The sequence below is a fragment of the Oncorhynchus clarkii genome, chromosome 17 (assembly GCF_045791955.1).
Source record: "Oncorhynchus clarkii lewisi isolate Uvic-CL-2024 chromosome 17, UVic_Ocla_1.0, whole genome shotgun sequence".
Lineage (NCBI taxonomy): Eukaryota > Metazoa > Chordata > Actinopteri > Salmoniformes > Salmonidae > Oncorhynchus > Oncorhynchus clarkii.
In genome coordinates this window covers 21,637,365-21,659,750 of record NC_092163.1, presented here as the reverse complement: position 1 = coordinate 21,659,750, position 22,386 = coordinate 21,637,365, and the positions used below count along the sequence as shown (strand labels likewise).

At 43.1% G+C, this 22,386-nt stretch overlaps 1 protein-coding gene across 4 annotated transcripts in view; it reads left to right on the top strand.

Moving 5' to 3' along the window:
- Positions 1–2,047: 2,047 nt before the first annotated feature.
- Positions 2,048–22,386, top strand: part of LOC139370532 (sprouty-related, EVH1 domain-containing protein 2-like) — a 32,760-nt gene continuing 12,421 nt past the window's right edge. For 2 of the 4 annotated variants that reach the window (XM_071110085.1, XM_071110086.1), the window contains exons 1-4: positions 2,054–2,422; positions 17,259–17,436; positions 17,815–18,037; positions 18,252–18,316. In XM_071110085.1, coding sequence (XP_070966186.1) covers positions 2,397–2,422; positions 17,259–17,436; positions 17,815–18,037; positions 18,252–18,316 — 492 coding nt within the window. In that variant the 5' untranslated portion in view covers positions 2,054–2,396. Of the gene's footprint in view, positions 2,423–17,258; positions 17,437–17,814; positions 18,038–18,251; positions 18,317–22,386 lie in introns of all 4 variants that reach the window. The other 2 variants (XM_071110088.1, XM_071110087.1) reach the window with 2 other exon arrangements.

The following is a 22,386-nucleotide window of genomic DNA, read 5'->3' as shown; positions in this document are numbered from 1 at the left end:
TCCCGATCACGGCCGGTTGTTATACAGCCCGGGATCGAACCATTGGCATTGGTTCCTTATTGACGCCTTAGACCACTTCGTCCCTCGGGAGGCGATTGCTGTGGTATTGTAATCATTTGTAGAACCCTCACTTTGTTTTTTGTTAACTCTTTAAAAAACGAATAATATAATTCACAGATATATATAAAGCAAAGTGTAACATATTTTCTAGCTACGTTGATGTCAAACTAAAAGTATTACTAATAACATGGTGACACAATGCAATAATATTACAGTACAATGCAAGAGTAGGATACCATGCAATGTCATGTCAGTACGTGCTAGGTCATTTTACACCAAAATGTAATATATCAGATCATATAAATTGCAGTGGTGTAAAGTACTTAAGTAAAAATACTTTAAAGTACTACATAAGTAGTTTGGGGGGGGGGGGGGGGGTATCTGTACTTTACTATTCATATTTTTGGACAAATTTTACTTTTATTCCAATATATTCCTACAGAATTCATTTTATATTAAGATATCTTTACTTTTATTCAGTTTGACAATATTTTTACTTTTTCCACCACTGCTTAAAATGTCATCTGGACAGTTGTGAATGGCAAATTAATGTAACACATATGTTGACCACTAGGTGGTGGTAGAAGACACCTATTGTAGTTTGGACCATGGTTCGTTGTGCCTTCTATGTGTAAGAAATTGAACTTGAAATTGAACAGTTTATTGACAATAGAAAAAATATATTTTCATTGTCACTAAGGCTGAAACAGTGATACAATGACCTTAATTGAAAACTATCTACAGCTGCGCTACACCGCCTGGTACGGCAACTGCACCGCCCATAACAGCAGGGCTCTCCAGAGGGTGGTGCAGTCTGCACAACGCATCACCGGGGTGGCACACTACCTGCCCTCCAGGACACCTACAGCACCCAATGTCCTAGGAAGGCCAAAAAGATCCTCAAGGACAACAACCACCCGAGCCACTGCCTGTTCACCCTGTATCATCCAGAAGGTGAGGTCAGTACAGGTGCATCAAAGTTGGGACTGAGAGACTGAAAAATAGCTTATATCTCAAGACCATCAGATTAAACAGCCATCACTAACACAGTGAGACTGCTGCCTATATATAGACTTGAAATCATTTGCCACTTTAATAAATGGAACACTAGTCACTTTAATAATGCCACTTCAATAATGTTTACATATCTTGCATTACTCATCTCATATGTATATACTGTATTTTATACCATCTATTGCATCTTGCCTATGCCGCTCTGTCATTGCTCATTCATATATTTATATGTACAGTATATATTCTTATTCCATTCCTTTACTCAGATTTGTATGTATTAGGTAGTTGTTGTGGAATTGTTAGATTACTTGTTAGATATTGCTGCACTCTCGGGAACTAAAAGCACAAGCATTTCGCTACACTCACAATAATATCTGCTAACCATGTGTATGTGACCAATAAAATTTGATTTGATATATTTTTTCTTTATTTTTTCTCATCACGTATTGTGTCAGTGAACAAAATAATTAATGATGGTGCGATGAAAAATATGTTGAACTTCATGTAACTTCAGCTGTTATGAATGCACGATAATCATGATTGAGGTATTCAGGTTACTCACTAGTGCATACATTGTCTACATTAGGTATCATTAACCCTGTGTCCACATCTTCATAATATACCAGCACTACTTGAAAATGTAAATAGGAGGCACCTTATCTATGATAAGTACAGGCCAAATTGTAATGTTAGGTTAGAGCTAGATAACCACACACCTTGGCCATTGTCCATCTAGGGGTGAGTAGTCTAGATTTTTAAAGTAAAGTAAAGTACTGAAAGTGACCTTATTGTGCGAAACAGTAGACATAGGGAAACACATACATCCTAATTTCGTATAGCTAAATAGTCCACTGCTAGTTTTGGACATCCCTAAAAATTCTATAAGATCTGCAAGTCCTTCGGGTCTGACGTCATCGTTTCCGCAAGCCCCCCCTCTCCACTTCCAGAGTCGGCGGCGTTGGATTCTACCTACAGAATCCAACATGGAGTAACCAGAGATGGGGCTCGTACGGGGCCATCCTCACCGAAATCAACGCACGATTTTAATTACCGCATTTCTGCATGGGGCGCGACGGGATTAAATCGGTGGAGGTATTCCAAATGGATTTACTCTCTCGTGGATGCGCTCGAATAATTGTAGTAAAGTGCTGAGAGACGAAGAAGAGAAGCGAGAAATAACGCAAACAAACTGAAAAAACACTCGGAAAACTAAACTACGGCTGTTAGTGTGTGATCGAGGGGTTGGACGAGAAGGGAAAGATAAAATGAAGACACCACATTACGTACCCTCGGCGGGATATTATTGTAGGTGAAACGAAAAAATGACCGAGGAAACACACCCAGATGAGTGAGTAGCCTATAACGTTAGCTACTTCACAAAAGTAGTCTTAATTCTTATTTTGCATGTTATACATTCTCGAATTATACCCATGTTATGCATGTCTGTTGATGGGATACTGAGATGGATGAGGAGAGTGGACCTAAAGTTTTTTCCCCCAAAGTTGAGAATGCTTTGTTACAATGTAACGTTAGTGGACAGAGGAGCGAGATGGTTAGGCCCCCTCGCCCTCCTGAACGACTACAGTCTTGAAAGAGGGGGGGGCGAGGGGAGGGGTTGGATCGGAAACATTTTGTAAAGGGTTTACAGTGAATAGTTTCAACTGCACTTCATATCACCATTTGCCATGCAAATATGACGGTAGAATTTATAACAACATTGTATGTTGACCACAATGTAGATTATGTGGGTGCACGGTCACGGAAAAAGTAGCTTTCGTTTGCATTGTTGGCGCTGTTGGCTAGAAAGTCTTTCTTTGTGGGGGACTGATATGCCATATCCGCCATTTCTTTTCGTGAATCGCTCTAATTTGCATACTGTCCTTCATTCATAAAAATACCAACGGCGAAGGCCGAGAGGGTGCGCGCCGCGTTGATAGAGTTTACACGAATATTTCATAGTTTTCTGAGTACGATCAAATATGAATGTCTAGTTGGAAAGATAATCCAGTTGATTCAGTCCAGTGCCGAATGATAGTCAACATTTCCGTCCTAAACTGTTTTATTTTCTTAAGTACCTTGTGCGTTACGTTAGGCTTTTTGGTTGGTTGTTAAATTTTTTCTCCCTCTATTTCTAGGGGTCAACCCAATTTCACACATGCCATTTTCTCGTGTACAAGTTCATTCCATCTTGCTTATAGGCATACACACTTTTGCTTTTCAAAATAGATATCCTATTGTAGCCTACATAGCTTCCTCAGTGAAGGAAGGACGAGGACCATCCTATTCATTGAATTTCATAAAAATAGTGAAACATAAAAAAATATATAATTTTTAGATAAAACTATAGGTACTAAATATTTTCACATTTCACCAAATAATAGGGATGGACATCTGCCATTTTTTAAATTACTTTGAGTACTTGCATGATTGTTTTTCCAGTACTCAAATGAAGAAAATCTATATTTTTTTAGAACATTTATGCCACCAACGCATAATTTATCATAACCATTACAGATAACACATCCTAATTGCTAAAATACCCCAGTCAATAAAAAAAGTGCCATTTTAAAAGTAATTCATTGAAAAAGTAATTTCACCTGGTTATATTTTATCGTGGAACACAATCTTTAAAAAGTTAGTAGCCTCAGCAGTGGTGTTTGCTTGTAGAATCCTATGGCTGTGCAATGGCATGGCCTTGTTTTTTCTCAGTGATTTTTTTAAAAATAATTTTTTACCAGGCTCAATTTTGTGAGTTGAAAGACCATTTTTCAACGGTTGCAAACCCAAATCTGTCTTTTTTCAATATACATGCATTCGATTTAGTTGGCCTGGGCTTAATGATTCTGATGAAAATATGCCATTTCTATTTATCAATCTGTTCATATTTTCAGTGTGGCACCTGTCGCTGTTTAGGGGGGTTATAGCATAGGCTAACCAATTCTAAATGGCACTAGCAGTTCGCAAAGTAGTGTCGTCACAAGTTGCCAGTCATAAACCCCGCCTATTTCTACAATTTCTCCTCTTAATATTTTATTTAAACCTAACCCTTAACCCTAACGTTAACCACACTGCTAACCTTATGCCTAACCTTAAATTAAGCCCGAAAAGCAAGTTTTTGTTTTAATAATGTCTTACAGTAAAGCCAATTTTAACTAGTCACAACTGCAAAGTAGCCTGAGTGGAAATTAGACTGGACGCAATTATTCCAAAACAGCAGCTTGTTGTTGGAACACGTATTTCCTTCAGTCAACCAGTCAGTTTTATCACAAATTCAAAATGATCGTCATTTGGCATGGAATGTAGCTTGTATATCCCATTAGTCAGATATGTTTTTTTAATAGGCATTTGTATTTCTAAAGACCTAGCGCGAGGTTGTGTGTGGCACACAGCATGCATGTGTAGAGGGAGCGGTCAGAAACGCAATTGAGTGAGAGACGGTGGGAAAGGGAATTTAGGGAGAACCGCTTGGTACATTTGATTTTTTTTTAAATTTAGCAGACATTCTTATCCAGAGCGACTTAGTAGGCCTACATAATTTTTTTATACTGGTCCCCTGTGTGAATCGAACCGATAACGTTAGCATTGCAAGCACCATGCTCTACCAACTGAGCCACACGGGACCGCTTTCTTTCGTTTTTGTTGTGCCCCTGCAAATGCAGATGTACAAAAGGAACCCGAGTCAAAGCAAATTAACGTTGTCTTCAAAGATGGCAGGGTTTTGACCAAATCTTTTTTACAGTATTTGAAAAACGTGATCTCCGATTAAAGATAGGTTTGATGTAAGTTTGAGTACTCATACCCATTCCTGTATAACTGATTAAAACACACTGTTTGCAATGGTCTGCAGTAGCCTCAACAGCACCCTCTAGAGTAGCACCATGGTGTAGCCGGAGAACAGATAGCTTCCGTCCTCCTCTGGGTACATTGACTTCAATACAAAACCTAGGAGGCTCATGGCTCTCACAATCTTACATAGACTTATACAGTAACCCTAACCATAGCTATATCTTCTTGTAAATGTTCTTCTTAGTTTACCTTTCACTTACTTAGCTAATGTAGCAAATTTAGGCAGTATTGAATGTGTCACTTTTGATTACTCCATTTTGTCTCTCAACCTGTGCATCCACGGTATAAACTTTAATTTGTAGGCAAGGTTGTAGCAACCTCATGATGGGTATACATTCAATTATCATGTAGTAGCCAAAACCTATTGATGTTACACTGAGCTGGGTGAATGGAATATGAATGACAGTCATCCATGCTGTAAGTTGAATTCTGAGAAAAGTGGGACGCTTCTTTCGATGTCTCCAACATATTAGCCCAACAAATGATACTAATGATACAACCAATGATACAATAGTCATCCCTAATATTAAACGGCACTGACCACCACTGGCCTACACGTTCTATTAGGCATATGTTTCTGGGTGTAGAGTACACTTTGGATGTTTGGCAATAAAGGTTCTGTTGCTCATAGCTTTATGTCCTTTATCCTGCGTGTAGAGATTTGGCAATAGCCTACTCCTTCAGGTCATGGGTTATCTTTTCTTCTAATGATTTATGGTACACTCACACCCCTATAGGTAAACACATGACTCAGATGGTAATGTAAAAGGACATATAATAGTTTGCGCTTGTGAAATGTTTATCCGAACTGAAAGTGCTAAAAGAAGCAGGTTACTTCAATCCATAACCGTTGGCGTTGACATTTCTTAAGCAATTGAACATGATTGAAAGGTGGGAATGTTGGAACAAAAGTCGTCTTGGCAACTTTTCATGTGTGCACAAAAGGATACGTGGGATGCTCAAGTTCTCGAATGATATCACAGGTTTTAGTACCCTCGAGCAACAGGCCAGAGTAGTTACACAACAGTGTTCCTGCAAATTCCAGCTACATACAGTACACAACTGTTAAAGACTGTTTTATTATATGTATCCAAATGGCTAATAGTGGTCCACTTTTATTGGTCTAAGTGCAATAAAACGCCGCTGTACTATTCTAGACAGCAAGTTTGTGAGGTGTTGCCTTGCCTTGCATTCCCCCAATCCATGTGCACGTCCCCCCTGTTTCCGGAGGTTGGGTTGGCTAGTTGTATTGATCAGAGTAATGACGCCCCAGAACCGGCAAACTCTGAGCTGTCAATAATGCCACTGAGAGGAGAAAATGACATTGAGGAAAGGTCACCACAACTCTCCCCAGCTTCCCAGCCCCATTACTGCCCTGGATCGATTTCATATCAACCCTCCCCTTCCATGAGCTGGGCCGGCAGGGTTGCAGCTCAACAACGACAAAATGAAGCAGAGACGAGATGAAACTATTGGAGCCAAATAATTGCTGTTAGTGGTGTAATTTTTCCCTCTACTGAAATGTTGTTTGAACGTCAACAAAGAGATACCTCATTGCCATAGGCTTATTGTCTATCACCAATGACATGAAGAGCTTGTCATTACATGAATAATACTGCACCAGACAGTCTCTTTCATTCTAAGGTCTCGATCCTGACTTAAACTGCTCCAAACTTTGAGGGACTCAAAACGTGGTCAACCTGTACACTACAAAAGCCATTGGTCTTTTTGTCTAGTGATTGGGAAGTCACAGGGCAGAGATGGTGTTTGCCATTTGGGCTATAGGCCATGTGACATGTGTAATGGAAGATGGATTTCCTTTACTTCGGTTCAATAGTGGCATCGCACGGGTCCACATTCTGCCTCTATCGACTTCGCCACACAGACCCGCTCACGTTTCAGATATCTGTTGACAGGGGAGCGCATGTGAAAGCACCGCACAAGGTCACAGTGCCCCCCCCCCCCCCCCCCGGTTTGGTTGACTTGGTTAAAGAGCATAGTCCCTCTCTTTGTGACAGCTAGGGAACTCATTTGCAATGTTTGGCAGTGACCAAGTGAAACAACATCTGCTCCATCTCTCTGCTGATAGGGAAACGGAGATCTGACCATTTTGTATGGGGATGATGTCATAAGCATGTGTGGAGTTTTCATTCGTTTTCTCCTGTGTCCGTGGACCACCTGAGGCAACAGTGTGCTCGAACGGCTAAACCTGTACGTCCAGCCGATGGGCCTTTGGCGTAATGTTTACTTTAGCAGCGTCACCCATTGCTGGTGAACGGTTTGTCATCATGACTAGTTTAGCAGATATTAGATTTGGGCATGTAAAAGGAAGTTCAGTTTACTGTCACAAAGAACTAGTTATATGGCTCGTTTTTCCTTTGCCAATGTACAGTAAATTTGCCCAAATGGGGGTTTAAAAAGACTCCCAAAAAAATCACACATGACAAAAACTCAAGACGCTTCTGTTGGAAGTGTAGTCTACAACTTCAAGACTCAAACTTATGCAGTAGGAAATGGTCACTAACATACTCTGTCTTGATGCCCCATTGAGGACCAATCAAAACTACCAACAGGTTTCTTAGCTAATAGATTATTGGATTTTATGTGATTGTGTGCGTGCTGTGTGTTTTGGGGGTTTATAAGCAGGCGAGGTAAGATTAAGCCAAGCCTTATCACATTGTTTTCTTATCAGCGAAAGGGTGCAGAGGTTGGAACAATTTGAGCAGATTATTGTTTTATTTTTTACCCCTGTGTGGCAGTTTGTTTTATTTGATTTATTTTGGCAGTAGGTTTGGCAATGTGGTTATGGAACAGCTGCTCAAGTAATATTTACGTACAGAAATGTAACACTCTTTCTGTATGCAACATTTAAAAGTGCCGTCGAACTACAGCACCAGTCAACTTTGGACACCTACTTATTCAAGTGTTTTTATTTTATTTGTACTATTTTCTACATTGTAGAATAATAGGGAAGACATCAAAGCTATGAAGTAACATATATGGAATCATGTAGTAAAGAAGTATCTCCTGTTCCGTAGTGGTGGTGGTGTGTGTCTGGAGTATATTAATCAAGTGTGTTGTTGCACTCAGTCTGTAGTGCCACCACTAGGCATGTGGTCTGTAGCCACAGATTACATGCCTCTCATTTTCTGTCCAATTTCAGCTGCCAGCCATACTGTGACATCTTCATTCTGAATTTGGTATACCTTCCATATAAAGGTCCCCGTAAGTACTAGAGCGTACTATACCAATCGGAGATGTGTAGGGAGAGGAATGTTGGATAGTAAAGGGGAGAAATTGCGGAGTAGATATTGGAGAACAGTTGACGTGGGGTCACACATGCATATGTATTTATGTTAAGAATAAAAAGATGAACACTGCGTTTTATTATAGATGTAGTTCGCCAACCTTATGCCCAGTCCACTATGTGTGTGTGTACACAAACAAACACTACCGTTCAAAAGTTTGGGGTAACTTAAAAATGTCCTTGTTTTTGAAAGAAAAACACTTTTTTTGTCCATTTAAAATAACATTAAATTGATCAGAACTACAGTGTTGACATTGTTAATGTTGTAAATGACTATTGTAGCTGGAAACGGCTGATTAAAAAAAAATATATATATATATATATGGAATATCTACATAGGCCCATTATCAGCAACCATCACTCCTGTGTTCCAATGTTACGTTGTTAGCTAATCCATGTTTATGATTTTAAAAGGCTTATTGATCATTAGAAAACCCTTTTGCAATTATGTTAGCACCGCTGACAATTTGTTCTGATTAATGAAGCAATAAAACTGTCCTTTAGACTAGTTGAGTATCTGGAGCATCGGCATTTTTGGGTTCGATTACAAGCTCAAAATGGCCAGAAACAAAGCACTTTCTTCAAAAACTCATCTATTCTTGTTCTGAGAAATGAAGGCCATTCCATGCGAGAAATTGCCAAGAAACTGAAGATCTCATACAATGCTGTGTACTACTCCCTTCACAGAACAGCGCAAACTGGTCTAAACAGAATAAAAGAGGAGTGGGAGGCCCCGGTGCACAACTGAGCAAGAGGACAAGTACATTAGTGTCTAGTTTGAGAAACACACGCCACAAGTCCTCAACTGGCAGCTTCATTAAATAGTACCCGCAAAACACCTGTCTCAACGTCAACCGTGAAGAGGCGACTCCGGAATGCTGGCCTTCTAGACAGAGTTGCAAAGAAAAGCCACATCTCAGACTGGCCAATAAAAAGATTAAGATGGGCAAAAGAACACAGACACTGGACAGAGGAACTCTGCCTAGAAGGCCAGCATCTCAGAGTTGCCTCTTCACTGTTGATGTTGAGACTGGTGTTTTGCTGGTGTTTTCTCTCTTTGCTTATTTGAGCTGTTCTTGCCATAATATGGACTTAGTGCTATTCGGCAAAAGACCATTTTCTGTATACCACCCCTACCTTGTCATAACACAACTGATTGGCTCAAAAGCATTAATTAAGAAGGAAAGAAATTCCACAAATTAACTTTTAACAAGGCACACCTGCTAATTGAAATTAAATTCATTCCAGGTGACAACCTCATGAAGCTGGTTGAGATAATGCCAAGCGTGTGCAAAGCTGTCATCAAGGCAAACGGTGACTATTTTGAAGAATCTCAAATCTAAATATATTTTATGTTTAACACTTTTTTTTGGTTACTACATGATTCCATATTTGTTATTTCATAGTTTTGATGTCTTCACTATTATTCTACAATGTAAAAAATGAAGAAAAACCCTTGAATGAGTAGGTGTGTCCAAACTTGACTTACCAGCCCGATTTTTTTTCCGCGCCAAAAGGAAAACCCAGCACAAACGCACTCTTCCTCTTCCAATCTGAGCCATATTAACAGCGCTCTGACCTAATGAGAATGGGTGGGCACCAAGGGTGGTCAATCATACTTTTGGCCATGTAGTGTATGTGGTCACCCCTTCAAATTAGTGGATTCTGCTGTTTCAGCCACACCTGTTCCTCTGTGGTGTATACAATTGAGCACGCAGCCATGCAATCTCCATAGACAAACACTGGCAGTAGAATGGTCCGTACTGAAGAGCCCAGTGACTTTCAACGTGGCACTGTCATAGGATTCCACCCTTCCAACAAGTCAGTTTGTAAAATTTCTGCCCTGCTAGAGCTGCGCCGGTCAGCTGTAATTGTTGTTATTGTGAAGTGGAAACGCCTAGGAGCAACAACGGCTCAGACGTGAAGTGGTAAGCCACACAAGCTCACAGAACGGGACTGAAGTGGTGAAGCGCGTAACGCGTTAAAATCGTCTGTCTTCAGTTGCAACACTCACTACCGAGTTCCAAAATGCCTCTGGAATCAATGTCTGCACGAGAATTGTTCGTCATAAAATGTGTTTCCATGGACGAGCAGCCGCACACAAGCCTAAGAACACCATGCGCAATGCCAAGCATCAGCTTGTAAAGCTTGCCACATTTGGACTCTGGAGCCGTGGAATCGCGTTCTCTGGAGTGATGAATCACGCTTCACCATCTGGCACTCCGACGGACAAATCTGGGTTTGGCGGATGCCAGAAGAACGCCACCTGCCCCAATGCATAGTGCCAAGTATAAAGTTTGGTGGAGGAGGAATAATGTTCTGGGGCTGTTTTTCATGGTTCGGGCTAGGCCTCTTAGTTCCAGTGAAGGGAAATCTTAACGCTACAGCATACAATGACTTTCTAGATGATTCTGTGCTTTCAACTTTATAGCAGCAGTTGGAGGAAGGCCCTTTCCTGTTTCAGCATGACAATGCCCCGATGCACAAAGTGAGGTCCGTACAGAAATGGTTTGTCGCGATCGTTGTGGAAGAACGTGTCTGGCCTGCACAGAGCTCTGACCTCAACTCCATCAAACACCTTTAGGATGAATTGGAACTCTGATTGCGAGCCAAGCCTAATTGCCCAACATCAGTGTGCCGACCTCACTAATGCTTTTGTGGCTGAATGGAAGCGAATCCCCGCAGCAATGTTCCAACATCTAGGGGAAAGCCTTCCCAGAAGAGTGGAGGCTGTTATATAGCAGCAAAGGGGGGACCAACTCCATATTAATGCCCATGATTCTGGAATTAAATGTGTTTCAGGTGGGGCTAGTGCCCCTCTCCTCGAACCGCCCCTAACTGAAATGAATTGGGAGGTGCATGAATAGACAGCACAGCTAAGCGGAGGAGATGCAGTGTGTCTGAATAGGGTCAGACTAATACATTTGGGGCACCTACACTAAGCCAAAAATAATAATTTTTTAGGGAAAATTTAAAAAATGTGGGTGGGGGCAACTTCATGCATTTCAACACATTTTGCCATGGGGCAGAGAAATTAGCAGTGTTATGCTATTCTACACATTATTTCATTGGGCAGAGAGGGAAATGTACAATTTTGAAGCAGATTTTCTGTAACTCCTGTTGAATATTGGGGGGGGGGGGACATTAACATACAATAGCTCCGTTCATTTCATTGGGACTGGCCTATTTTGGGTTAGAATATGAATGTGTAGGCCTTAAGCCTACTTGTTTGATATAATCATTTGTCCCTATCAAAAATCAACCCATCATGTACAGTTATCTATGAACTTCTGAGCCTTGATGGACCCATTGCTGCTTTGCTTTGTCTGGTTCATCAAGTAACACAACAGCCTCTTCTCTACACCTCAAACGCAAGGAAAGTGTCCCATGACTTTAACGTTGTTAGTGGCCAGCTCCTTGTACAAAATCCTCATCTGATGGCCTGGGAGACATGAGAGCTTGGAGGGGAAACTGATGAGCCGTCCTGAATGGGAGCTGCCAGAGAGGGAAAAAGGAGAGCGAGAGGAGCAAAAAAAAAAGGACTATCGATCACCTATGTTCTTATATTCTGAGCCGTGGATGACATCACCCCAGGTCTTTTACACCTACCTACCTACCTGTGGGTTGGGTTTGTACATTGTAAACCTTTGACCTCCTTTTATGAGCCTGACAAAGTTAGGACACCGGGCGCACACTCCCGATAAGGAGTCCAGTCAGAGCTGAGTAATATTCAACCCACATATTCTTTAGACCTGCACGCTAGCGAGAGCCATGAAATGTACATGTTCTTTGCTCGCTGCTGTACACAATGTGCGCAAACCTTTTGCTGATAGGCGAGTTGTTCCAGTTGCTTCAAATTCCTTTTGGACTCCTGTGTGCGAGAATACGCTGGTTTGGAATGGATGGAACCCCCCTGTTGTGTTTGGGTAGTGGTGGGCTTCTTAGGCCATGTTTCTCCCCTCACCCCTCCTTGGCGGAGGAGGATGGAGTGTGCTGTGTGCTACTGCCGGCGAATGCGGAATGGCTGCCGGGAGATGACTCATGCTCAACTCACACACACACACTCTACACTCTACACTCTCGCTCCGTCTCTCTCTCTCTCTCTCTCTCTCGCACACACACACACACACACACACACACAAGCGCCATCTGCTTGTCAAGGAGACTGAATCATACTGTACGTGGGGAAGCACGTTTGAGCCAACAGCCTGGAAGTCAGGCACGGCCGCTGCTGCTTCCACCATGGTCAGGCTGGTGATTGGGATGTTGTGTCGTCTCGCACACCGCGACCGTCTTCCGATGGAGACCATGAGGAATTTGTGACCGTGGCCGCGGGATGTAGGAGAGATGTCCGATTATAAAAGGCAAGCCGCCCGGGTTTTGTATTTCTGCTGCTTCCCTGGTTTCTGTTAGCCGTGTCTTTTCTGTGTCTACTCTGCAATGTCCTCCTCCTCCTCGCTCATATTCTGTGTGGCTGTTGCTGGAGGGGCTGCTGCTCGTGACTACTGCGTGGTTAGGATAAGGTTTTGTTTTGGCTGTGGCGGAGTAGGTTAGATGAGCGGAGCAATGCTGCCACCTTTTACAGAGGAGAGCTGCTGTTTCGGTAACGCCGGGGGTCTTTAGATGTGTAATCATAGAGTACATTCGCTGGCACTCTGCGAGATTGTTCTGAATCATCCATGTGGGCTCCGTGTTCATGGATCTCGGGGAGACGGATAGTCAGCCTTGTTTGCAAAGACTGGCTTTATTCAGCCATTTCTTTCTTCCTTTACCCGGTTTATTGGTCAAAACTCTAAATGAATATTCATTGTGTTTGGAAGTGCCGCCAGGTTATCTGGGATAATCATATCGTGTGTGTGTGTGTGTGTGTGTGACAGAGAGAAGATGTGGGAGAGAGAGAGGGGTGACCTCTGCAGTGGGAGAGGAATTACTCCCCCTCTTTAGTATGTACTATCATGGCCGCTACATTCCAGGGGTGTCAACAAAACCCGAGCTTATCACGCTCTGGGGGTGGGTGGGCTGTGGAGTCATCATCCCTCATATGATATCAAATACTGCCTGTCCGTCAGGATTTGACAAAACCGTTTCCATGTCTAGTGACTCACACCCAAGTCATATGCACCTGTGTATTTGAATTCATTTGTAGCCCTTTTGCAGTTATGCTTTTAGCCAGGTGTCCTTATTGCTCTGCTTATTGCTCTGGTGTGCATTTCTCATGCTTCTTGGCATGGTAGGTACATGTCTCTGAGTTGGGCCTAGCTTGTCTGAGGGTGTATGTGTGGGAGTGTTAGTGGAGGTGTACCATCACCCATGCTCTCTTCAAATGCCAGATGGACAGTTAGTTTACCATATTAAAAGCCATGGGCACATAGACATCTTTCAACTGCTATGGATGGAAGATTCCTGACTAATATATTGTTCCAAATTGTTAAATCTGGGGTACTGTCATGTATATAATTGTGCTGTTCCCATGGTATAGCAATGCTGATTCTTACATGACTAGACTTGCCTCAGTATCCCCTTTGAATGTCCCCATTGACTAGAAAGACAAATGTAATGAATTGGACTTGTTTATTTACGGGTGTCCTGGGTGTGCATGACGAGTAGTGCAAGGGTGAGATTAGGGAAGTGACCGTTTGGGAAAAAACAATGGAGGTTTAGACGGCCATTACTTTTTTGTAAAGCTGCGTCTTTGTGTTCTTCATATCTGGTGTCGGGCAGCCGCTTGAATAACTGATATTTGGTGCTTTTTTCAGCAGCTTGACAATATCGTTTTAAATACTATGTCATGCAAAGCCATACCACTGCTAATGGGCGTTTTTCTTTAAAAGCTGTGTTAATTGGTGCTAGTTTGTGTCCGTTCAAATATGGCAGAAGGTGAGGGGGTGATGCAGAGTCCGTTCGCGGACCAATTTCACAGCGCAGATGTACGTGTGACTCATAATTTTCAGTTTTTTTTTTTTGTTCACAAAAATGGGTTTAGTCCTGTGGCTGAATGCAAATATGTAGGTTTAATTTATATCAACCATTTTGTTTTGTTTGCACTGCAAAGCAGATTCACGATTGTGACCTCATGTTTCAGCATGATAATCCACAACCCCATGTTGCAAGGATCTGTACACAATTCCTGGAAGCTGAAAATGTCCCAGCTATTCCATGTCCTGCATAGTCACCAGACATGTTACCCATTGAGCATGTTTGGGATGCTCTGGATTGACGTGTATGACCGCGTGTTCCAGTTCCCGACCAATATCCAGCAACTTCGCACAGCCATTGAAGAGGAGTGAGACAGCATTCCACAACAGCCTGATCAACTCAATGCAAAGTAGATGTGTCGTGCTGCATGAGGCAAATAGTGGTCACACCAGATATTCACTGGTTTTCTGATCCACGCCCCTACTTTACATTTTTATTTTATTTTTAAGAATACAGTATCTGTTACCAACAGATGTATATATGTATTCCAGGTCATGTGAAATCCATAGATTAGGGCCTAATTAATTAATTTCAGTTGACTAATTTCCTTACTATAACTCAGTAAAATCTTTGAAATTGTTGCATTTATATTTTTGTTAAAATATAAACACGACATGCAACAGCTTTTGTGAGTTACAGTTCATATAAGGAAATCAGTTTAATTACATTTATTAGGCCCTAATCTATGGATTAAACATTAATCGTCAGGGGCGCTGCCATGGGTGGGCCTGGGAGGGCATAGGACCCACCACTTTTGAACCAAGCCTGTCAGAATTAGTTTCCCCCACAAAAGGGCTTTATTACAGACAGAAATACTCATCAGCTTCATCAGCTGTCTGGGTGGCTGGACACAGACGATCCCGCAGGTGAAGAAGTCTAATGTGGAGGTCCTGGGCTAGCGTGGTTACAAGTGGTCTGTGGTTGTGAAGCCGGTTGGACGTACTGCCAAATTCTCTAAAACAATGTTGGAGGTGGCTTATGGTAGAGAAATGAATATTCAATTCTCTATCAGCTCTGTTGGACATTCCCGCAGTCAGCATGCCAATTGTACATTCTCTCAATTTGAGACATCTGTGGTGTTGTGTGACAAAACTGCACATTTTAGAGTGGCCTTTTTATTGTCCCCAGCGCAAGGGGCACCTGTGTAATGATCATGCTGTTTAATCCGCTTCTTGATATGCCACAGTTGCCAGATGGATGGATTATCTTGGCAAAGGAGAAATGATCACATAACAGCAACGTAAACAAAATTGTGCACAGAATTTGAGAGAAATAAGCTTTTTGTGTGTAGTCTGGGATCAGCTCATGAAACCTGTGGCCAACACTTTGTGTTGTGCATATATATCAGTTAAAAGTTTGGACATCTACTCATTCCAGGTTTTTCTTTATTTTCACTATTTTCTACATTGTAGAATAATAGTGAAGACATCAAAACTATGAAATGACACATGAAATCACGTAGTAACCAAAAAAGTGTTAAACAAATCAAAATATATTTGAGATTCTTCAAAGTAGCCACCCTTTGCCTTGATGACAGCTTTGCACACTCTTGGCTTTCTCTCAACCAGCTTCATGAGGTTGTCACCTGGAATGCATTTCAATTAACAGGTGTGCCTTGTTAAATGTTTGATTTGGGGAATTTCTTTCCTTAATGCGTTTGAGACAATTAGTCGTGATAAGATAAGAGTGGAATACAGAAGACAGCCCTATTTGATATAAGACCAAGTCCATATTATAGCAAGAACAGCTCAAATAAGCAAAGAGAAATTACAGTCCATCGTCACTTTAAGGCATGAAGGTCAGTCAATCCGGAAGTTTCTTCAAGTACAGTCGCAAAAACCATCAAGTGCTATGATGAAACTGGCTCTCATGAGGACCACCACAGGAAAGGAATACCCAGAGTTCCCTCTGCTGCAGAGGATAAGTTCATTAGAGTTATCCGCCTCAGAAATTGCAGCCCAAAGAAATGCTTCAGAGTTCAAGTAACAGACACATCTCAACATCAACTGTTCAGAGGGGACTGCGTGAATCAGGCCTTCGTGGGTAAATTGCTGCAAAGAAACCACTACTAAAGGACACCAATAAGAAGAGACTTGCTCGGGCCAAAACACGAGCAATGGACATAAGACTAGTGGAAATCTGTCCTTTGGTCTGATGAGTCCAAATGTAAGATTTTTGATTCCAACCACCGTGTCTTTGTGAGATGCAGAGTAGGTGAACTGATGATCTCAGCATGTGTGGTTCCCCACGTGAAGCATGGAGGTGGTGGTGTGGGGGTGGTTTGCTGGTGACACTGTCAGTGATCCATTTAGAATTCAAGGCACACTTAACCAGCATGGCTACCACAATATTCTACAGCCATATGCCATCCCATCTGGTTTGTGCTTAGTGGGACTGTCATTTGTTTTTCAACAGGACAATTACCCAACACACCTCCAGGCTGTGTTAGGGCTATTTGGCCAAGAAGGATAGTGATGGAGTGCTGTATCAGATGAGCTGGCCTCCACAATCACCTGACCTCAACCCAATTGAGATGGTTTGGGATGAATTGGACCGCAGAGTGAAGGAAAAGCAGCCAACAAGTGCTCAGCATATATGGGAATGCCTTTTAAGACTGTTGGAAAAATTCCTCATGAAGCTGGTTGAGAGAATGCCAAGAGTGTCAAGAATGCCAAGGCAAAGGGTGGCTAATCTAAAATATATTTGGATTTGTTTAACACATTTTTTTTGGTTACTGCATGATTCCATATGTGTTACTTCATAGCTTTGATGTCGTCAATGTTATTCTACAATGTAGAAGAAAGTAAAAATAAAAACCCTTGAATGAGTAGGTGTGTCAGCTTTTGACTGGCACGTGTGTGTGTATAATATATATATATATATATGTATATATGTATATATGTATATATATGTATATGTATATATGTATATATATGTGTATGTGTGTGTGTGTATATATACGCATGCATGCATCTACATGTATATAAAAGCGCCTGCGCTACAACCTCATTGCTAATTGACTAACCCCCACTGTCCCCCTCTCTCAACCATACAGTGACAGCTACATTGTGCGCGTCAAAGCGGTGGTCATGACCCGGGACGACTCGAGTGGCGGCTGGCTGGCCCAGGACGGTGGATGCCTCAGCCGTGTGGGCGTGTGCAAGGTGCTGTCGGCCGAGCTGCTGGGCCGGAGCAGCTTCCTCATCCACGGCGAGCGCCTCAAAGACAAACAGGTAAAGCCCCTGCTAGCACTCAGAACCAAATCCTGAATCGTTACAGTAACAATTCGCTCACTAGCTTCCAAAGTAAGAAGTGTCGTTGGTAACGGGGGATCGAATCCCGTCCAGGGAAGATAAGGATTGATTCTGTCACACGCATTTAGAATGTATTCACAAATCCTTAATTGTCACCAATTAAAAATGTTCTTGTTACCCAAATGTGTTTTGTCAGATATCGATCCTCAGCTGTTTCCCCTCTGTTTCTCTTTCTATTCCTTTTATAGATAATTCAGGTAGTAGAAATCAGTGTGGGCTTGTACAGAGGCTTGCACTTTCAGCATAGTTTGTTAGGAGCATTGTTTATAGTCCATTCAAACGTGTGCCGCCTCCCAGGTGATTCTGGAATGCTTCCTGAAGAGGGATCTTGTGTACACCAAGGCCACGCCCACATTTCACCACTGGAAAGTGGACAACAAGAAGTGTGGCTTGACGTTCCAGAGCCCGGCCGACGCACGCGCCTTCGACCGTGGGGTCAGGAAAGCCATGGAGGACCTGACGGAAGGTACGGGAGGGGAAGGCGAAGACTATGAGGGCTGTATCTCAATGCTCTTGAATGGTATACGTCCCTTTCTTTTATAGCCACTGATTGCTGAAAGAGGTGGATAGGCAACCACCATATTGGTTTAACTTATCAAATGTGTTTAGATTATCATATCAAGAAAAGGAATATGTTTGATGCTATGGGAATGTGGAAGTCCAACTAAAGTGGTTCAGCCTCCTGCGCTTCAGGTTACTCACTATTGGCTTGTTCTGCCATCTTTGTTTTCCAGGATCTACCACCTCTTCTTCGACCATCCAGAATGAGGCCGAGTTGGGTGACGACGATGTTTTCACTGTGAGTCCCTCCCCTTGTTCCTCTATTGTAGTTTCAAACACCAGCAAGTTCAGGGACATAGTAAACACTTGAGAGAATCCAAGTTTGTCTGTTTTGGTTAGGGTCAGGTTTCTAGTCCCACCCAAAACTCTGGGCTTCATATCAATAGAGATGGTATGTTCCCCATCTATGGTCATGGCTGTCCACTTGCATGTTGGACTCCATATTGTTTCTGTCTGCAAGATCACCTCTAGTCTGTGCTTGGTCGGGCTTCTCTCTCGCCTTCACTTATAGTCCCTTTTTTGAAGTGCGTGTGAAGATTTCAGTTATTTTAGTTTGGCCCAGTTCGGGAAGAGATGGGCCTTTGTTTTTGAGCAGGAGATGGCTGGTGTGATAGTAACAGGCGGCTGGCTGGTGGGGTGGAGGGAGGGTAGGAGGAGGGGTGAGGGTTAGGTATCCTGTAGTGTTTTGACCAGACTCCGCCACCGCTTGGCATTTGGTTTGTCTCCGTTACAGGAGATGAGGAGCAGCAGGCAGGGGTCGCGAGGTCTCTTCCTGCCCACCCCCCTTCCCTCCCTCCCCCCACTCCCCTTCCCTCCTCCCACTCCCCACCCCCTCCCTCCTCCCACTGACCCTCCTCTAAAACTATCATTAGCAGCTGCTTCCTAGCAAACTGCCTCTGTGATTTAACACCATGGGAGGGGGAGGGGGAGGGGACTGAGAGAAGGGAACGCCTTGTGTTGTCTCTCCCCCCCCCCCCCCCCCCCTCATGTCTGGAGAGAGCTTGGGGTTTTTGGCCGCCGGCCCCTCTTGGAAGAGGGAGTTGTGTGTGTGTGTGTGTGTGTGTGTGTGTGCATGGATGCTTCCTTCAGCTGTGTTTTGACTTGCCTCCGTTGTGGATTTCTGCAGATGGATGTTTTTGTTAGCAATTGTGGATGTTCAAAGAGCACGTTTCTGAAGCAAATGTCTAAATAACTTCATTTAAAATGTTTGAGGTGATTAAACATGCTAATTTACTTGAGTGCAAAAGCTGTGAAAGGGCATGTTCCTAGCATTGTTCAGTATTCCCAAGCTACCAGCTTCGACACATTAGACAAGATGTGTCACTTCCATCTCTTTAAGAACAAGAAGGCCCTTAAACTCTTAATTCTCCGCATTACTGACAATGTTGTGATCCGAAACGGCTCTTCGTCAGGTCAAACTAACAATCTGAGTCATTTCCCAAAATATACACGTTTCACGTCACATGACCATTATGCGCTTGACGCATGTTGGGTGTGGAAACAATTCAATTCACTTTTGTGCACAATCAATCATAATTAATCACAGAGGAACATATGGGCATAAAGGATTATCTACATATGGGTTCAGGTTAACCAAGGCAACAGTAAAAAATGATTGTTGGAATACTCGCCAATATGACCATTACGCGCAAGAGGCACGCTGGCCGTAGATGTAATTCCAGTGACCTATTTCAAAAACAACTTGTGTATCTCTAATAATTTGATATCAATAAGATGGGCACATTAAGTACTTACAGAATCTAATACACTGCTCAAAAAAATAAAGGGAACACTAAAATAACACATCCTAGATCTGAATGAATGAAAAATACTTTTTTCTTTACATAGTTGAATGTGCTTACAACAAAATCACAGAAATGATCAATGGAAATCAAATTTATCAACCCATGGAGGTCTGGATTTGGAGTCACACTCAAAATTAGTGGAAAACCACACTACAGGCTGATCCAACTTTGATGTAATGTCCTTAAAACAAGTCAAAATGAGGCTCAGTAGTGTGGCCTCCACGTGCCTGTATGCCCTCCCTACAACGCCTGGGCATGCTCCTGATGAGGTGGCGGATGGTCTCCTGAGGGATCTCCTCCCAGACCTGGACTAAAGCATCCGTCAACTCCTGGACAGTCTGTGGCGCAACGTGGTGTTGGTGGATGGAGCGAGACATGATGTCCCAGATGTGCTTAATTGGATTCAGGTCTGGGGAACGGGCGGGCCAGTCCATAGCATCAATGCCTTCCTCTTGCAGGAACTGCTGACACACTCCAGCCACATGAGGTCTAGCATTGTCTTGCATTAGGAGGAACCGAGGGCCAACCGCACCAGCATATGGTCTCACAAGGGGTCTGAGGATCTCATCTCGGTACCTAATGGCAGTCAGTCTACCTCTGGCGAGCACACAGCCCCCCAAAGAAATGCCACCCCACACCATGACTGACCCACCGCCAAACCGGTCATGCTGGAGGATGTTGCAGGCAGCAGAACGTTCTCCACGGCGTCTCCAGACTGTCACGTCTGTCACATGTGCTCAGTGTGAACCTGCTTTCATCTGTGAAGAGCACAGGGCGCCAGTGGCGAATTTGCCAATCTTGGTGTTCTCTGGCAAATGCCAAATGTCCTGCACGGTGTTGGGCTGTAAGCACCTGTTGACGTCGGGCCCTCATACCACCCTCATGGAGTCTGTTTCTGACCGTTTGAGCAGACGCATGCACATTTGTGGCCTGCTGGAGGTCATTTTGCAGGGCTCTGGCAGTGCTCCTCCTGCTCCTCCTTGCACAAAGGCGGAGGTAGCGGTCCTGCTGCTGGGTTGTTGCCCTCCTACGGCCTCCTCCACGTCTCCTGATGTACTGGCCTGTCTCCTGGTAGCGCCTCCATGCTCTGGACACTACGCTGACAGACACAGCAAACCTTGCCACAGCTCGCATTGATGTGCCATCCTGGATGAGCTGCACTACCTGAGCCACTTGTGTGGGTTGTAGACTCCGTCTCATGCTACCACTAGAGTGAAAGCACCGCCAGCATTCAAAAGTGACCCAAAACATCAGCCAGGAAGCATAGGAACTGAGAAGTGGTCTGTGGTTATCACCTGCAGAACCACTCCTTTATTGGGGGTGTCTTGCTAATTGCCTATAATTTCCACCTGTTGTCTATTCCATTTGCACAACAGCATGTGGCATTTATTGTCAATCAGTGTTGCTTCCTAAGTGGACAGTTTGATTTCACAGAAGTGTGATTGACTTGGAGTTACATTGTGTTGTTTAAGTGTTCCCTTTATTTTTTTGAGCAGTGTATATACAGTGTATTCAGAAAGTATTCAAACCCCTTGAGTATTTCCATATTTTGTTACGTTACAACCTTATTCTAAAATGGATTCAATTGTTTTTCCCCCTCACCAATCTACACACAATACCCCATAATGACAAAACCAAAACAGGGTTTTATTTATTTTTTGCTAATTTGTTATTAAAAACTATCACATTTACATAAGTATTCAGACCCCTTTACTCAGTACTTTCTTGAAGCACCTTTGGCAGCAATTACAGCCTGTTGTCTTCTTGGGTATGGCGCTACAAGGTTGACACACCTGTATTTGAGGACGTTCTCCCATTCTCTGCAGATCCTCTCAAGCTCTGTCAGGTTGGATGGGAAGCCTCTCTGCACAGCTATTTTCAGGTCTCTCCAGAGATGTTCGATCGGGTTCAAGTCCGGGCTCTGACTGGGCCACTCAAAGGCATTCAGAGACTCGTCCCGAAGCTAGTCCTGCGTTGTCTTGGCTGAGCTTAAGGTCATTGCCCTGTTGGAAGGTTTCTAAAAACCTGTTTTGTCATTATGGGGTATTATGTGTAGATTGAGGAGGGGGGGGGGGGGAGTAATTTAATACATTTTAGAATACGGCTGTAATGTAACAATGTGGAAAAAGTGAAGGGGTCTGAATACTTTCCAAATGCACTGTAGATAAATGTGCAATTTTTTTTCCCAAGTGCCTTGTGTTCTAAAAATATATTTTCCATACGAGTACCCAAAGAAATCATGCGAGTACAGTCCAAACATTTCAAATACCCAGAGCTAGCTAGAATGTGGCCATCTCCAGCAGTTCACCAGAACACTGCCCTGAATGCCAGTTCAGTTCCTGCCATGGATAACATGAAAACCTCACACAACAAGGCATCAAAAGCATCGTTCCAGGAAGGTATACATACATACATTCCTGCACAGCTTATAACTGCAGTGTGTGTTGCTGTTATATCACCGGATTTTGAATAGGCCTAATTTCCAGGGAGGAGAGAGCGAGGG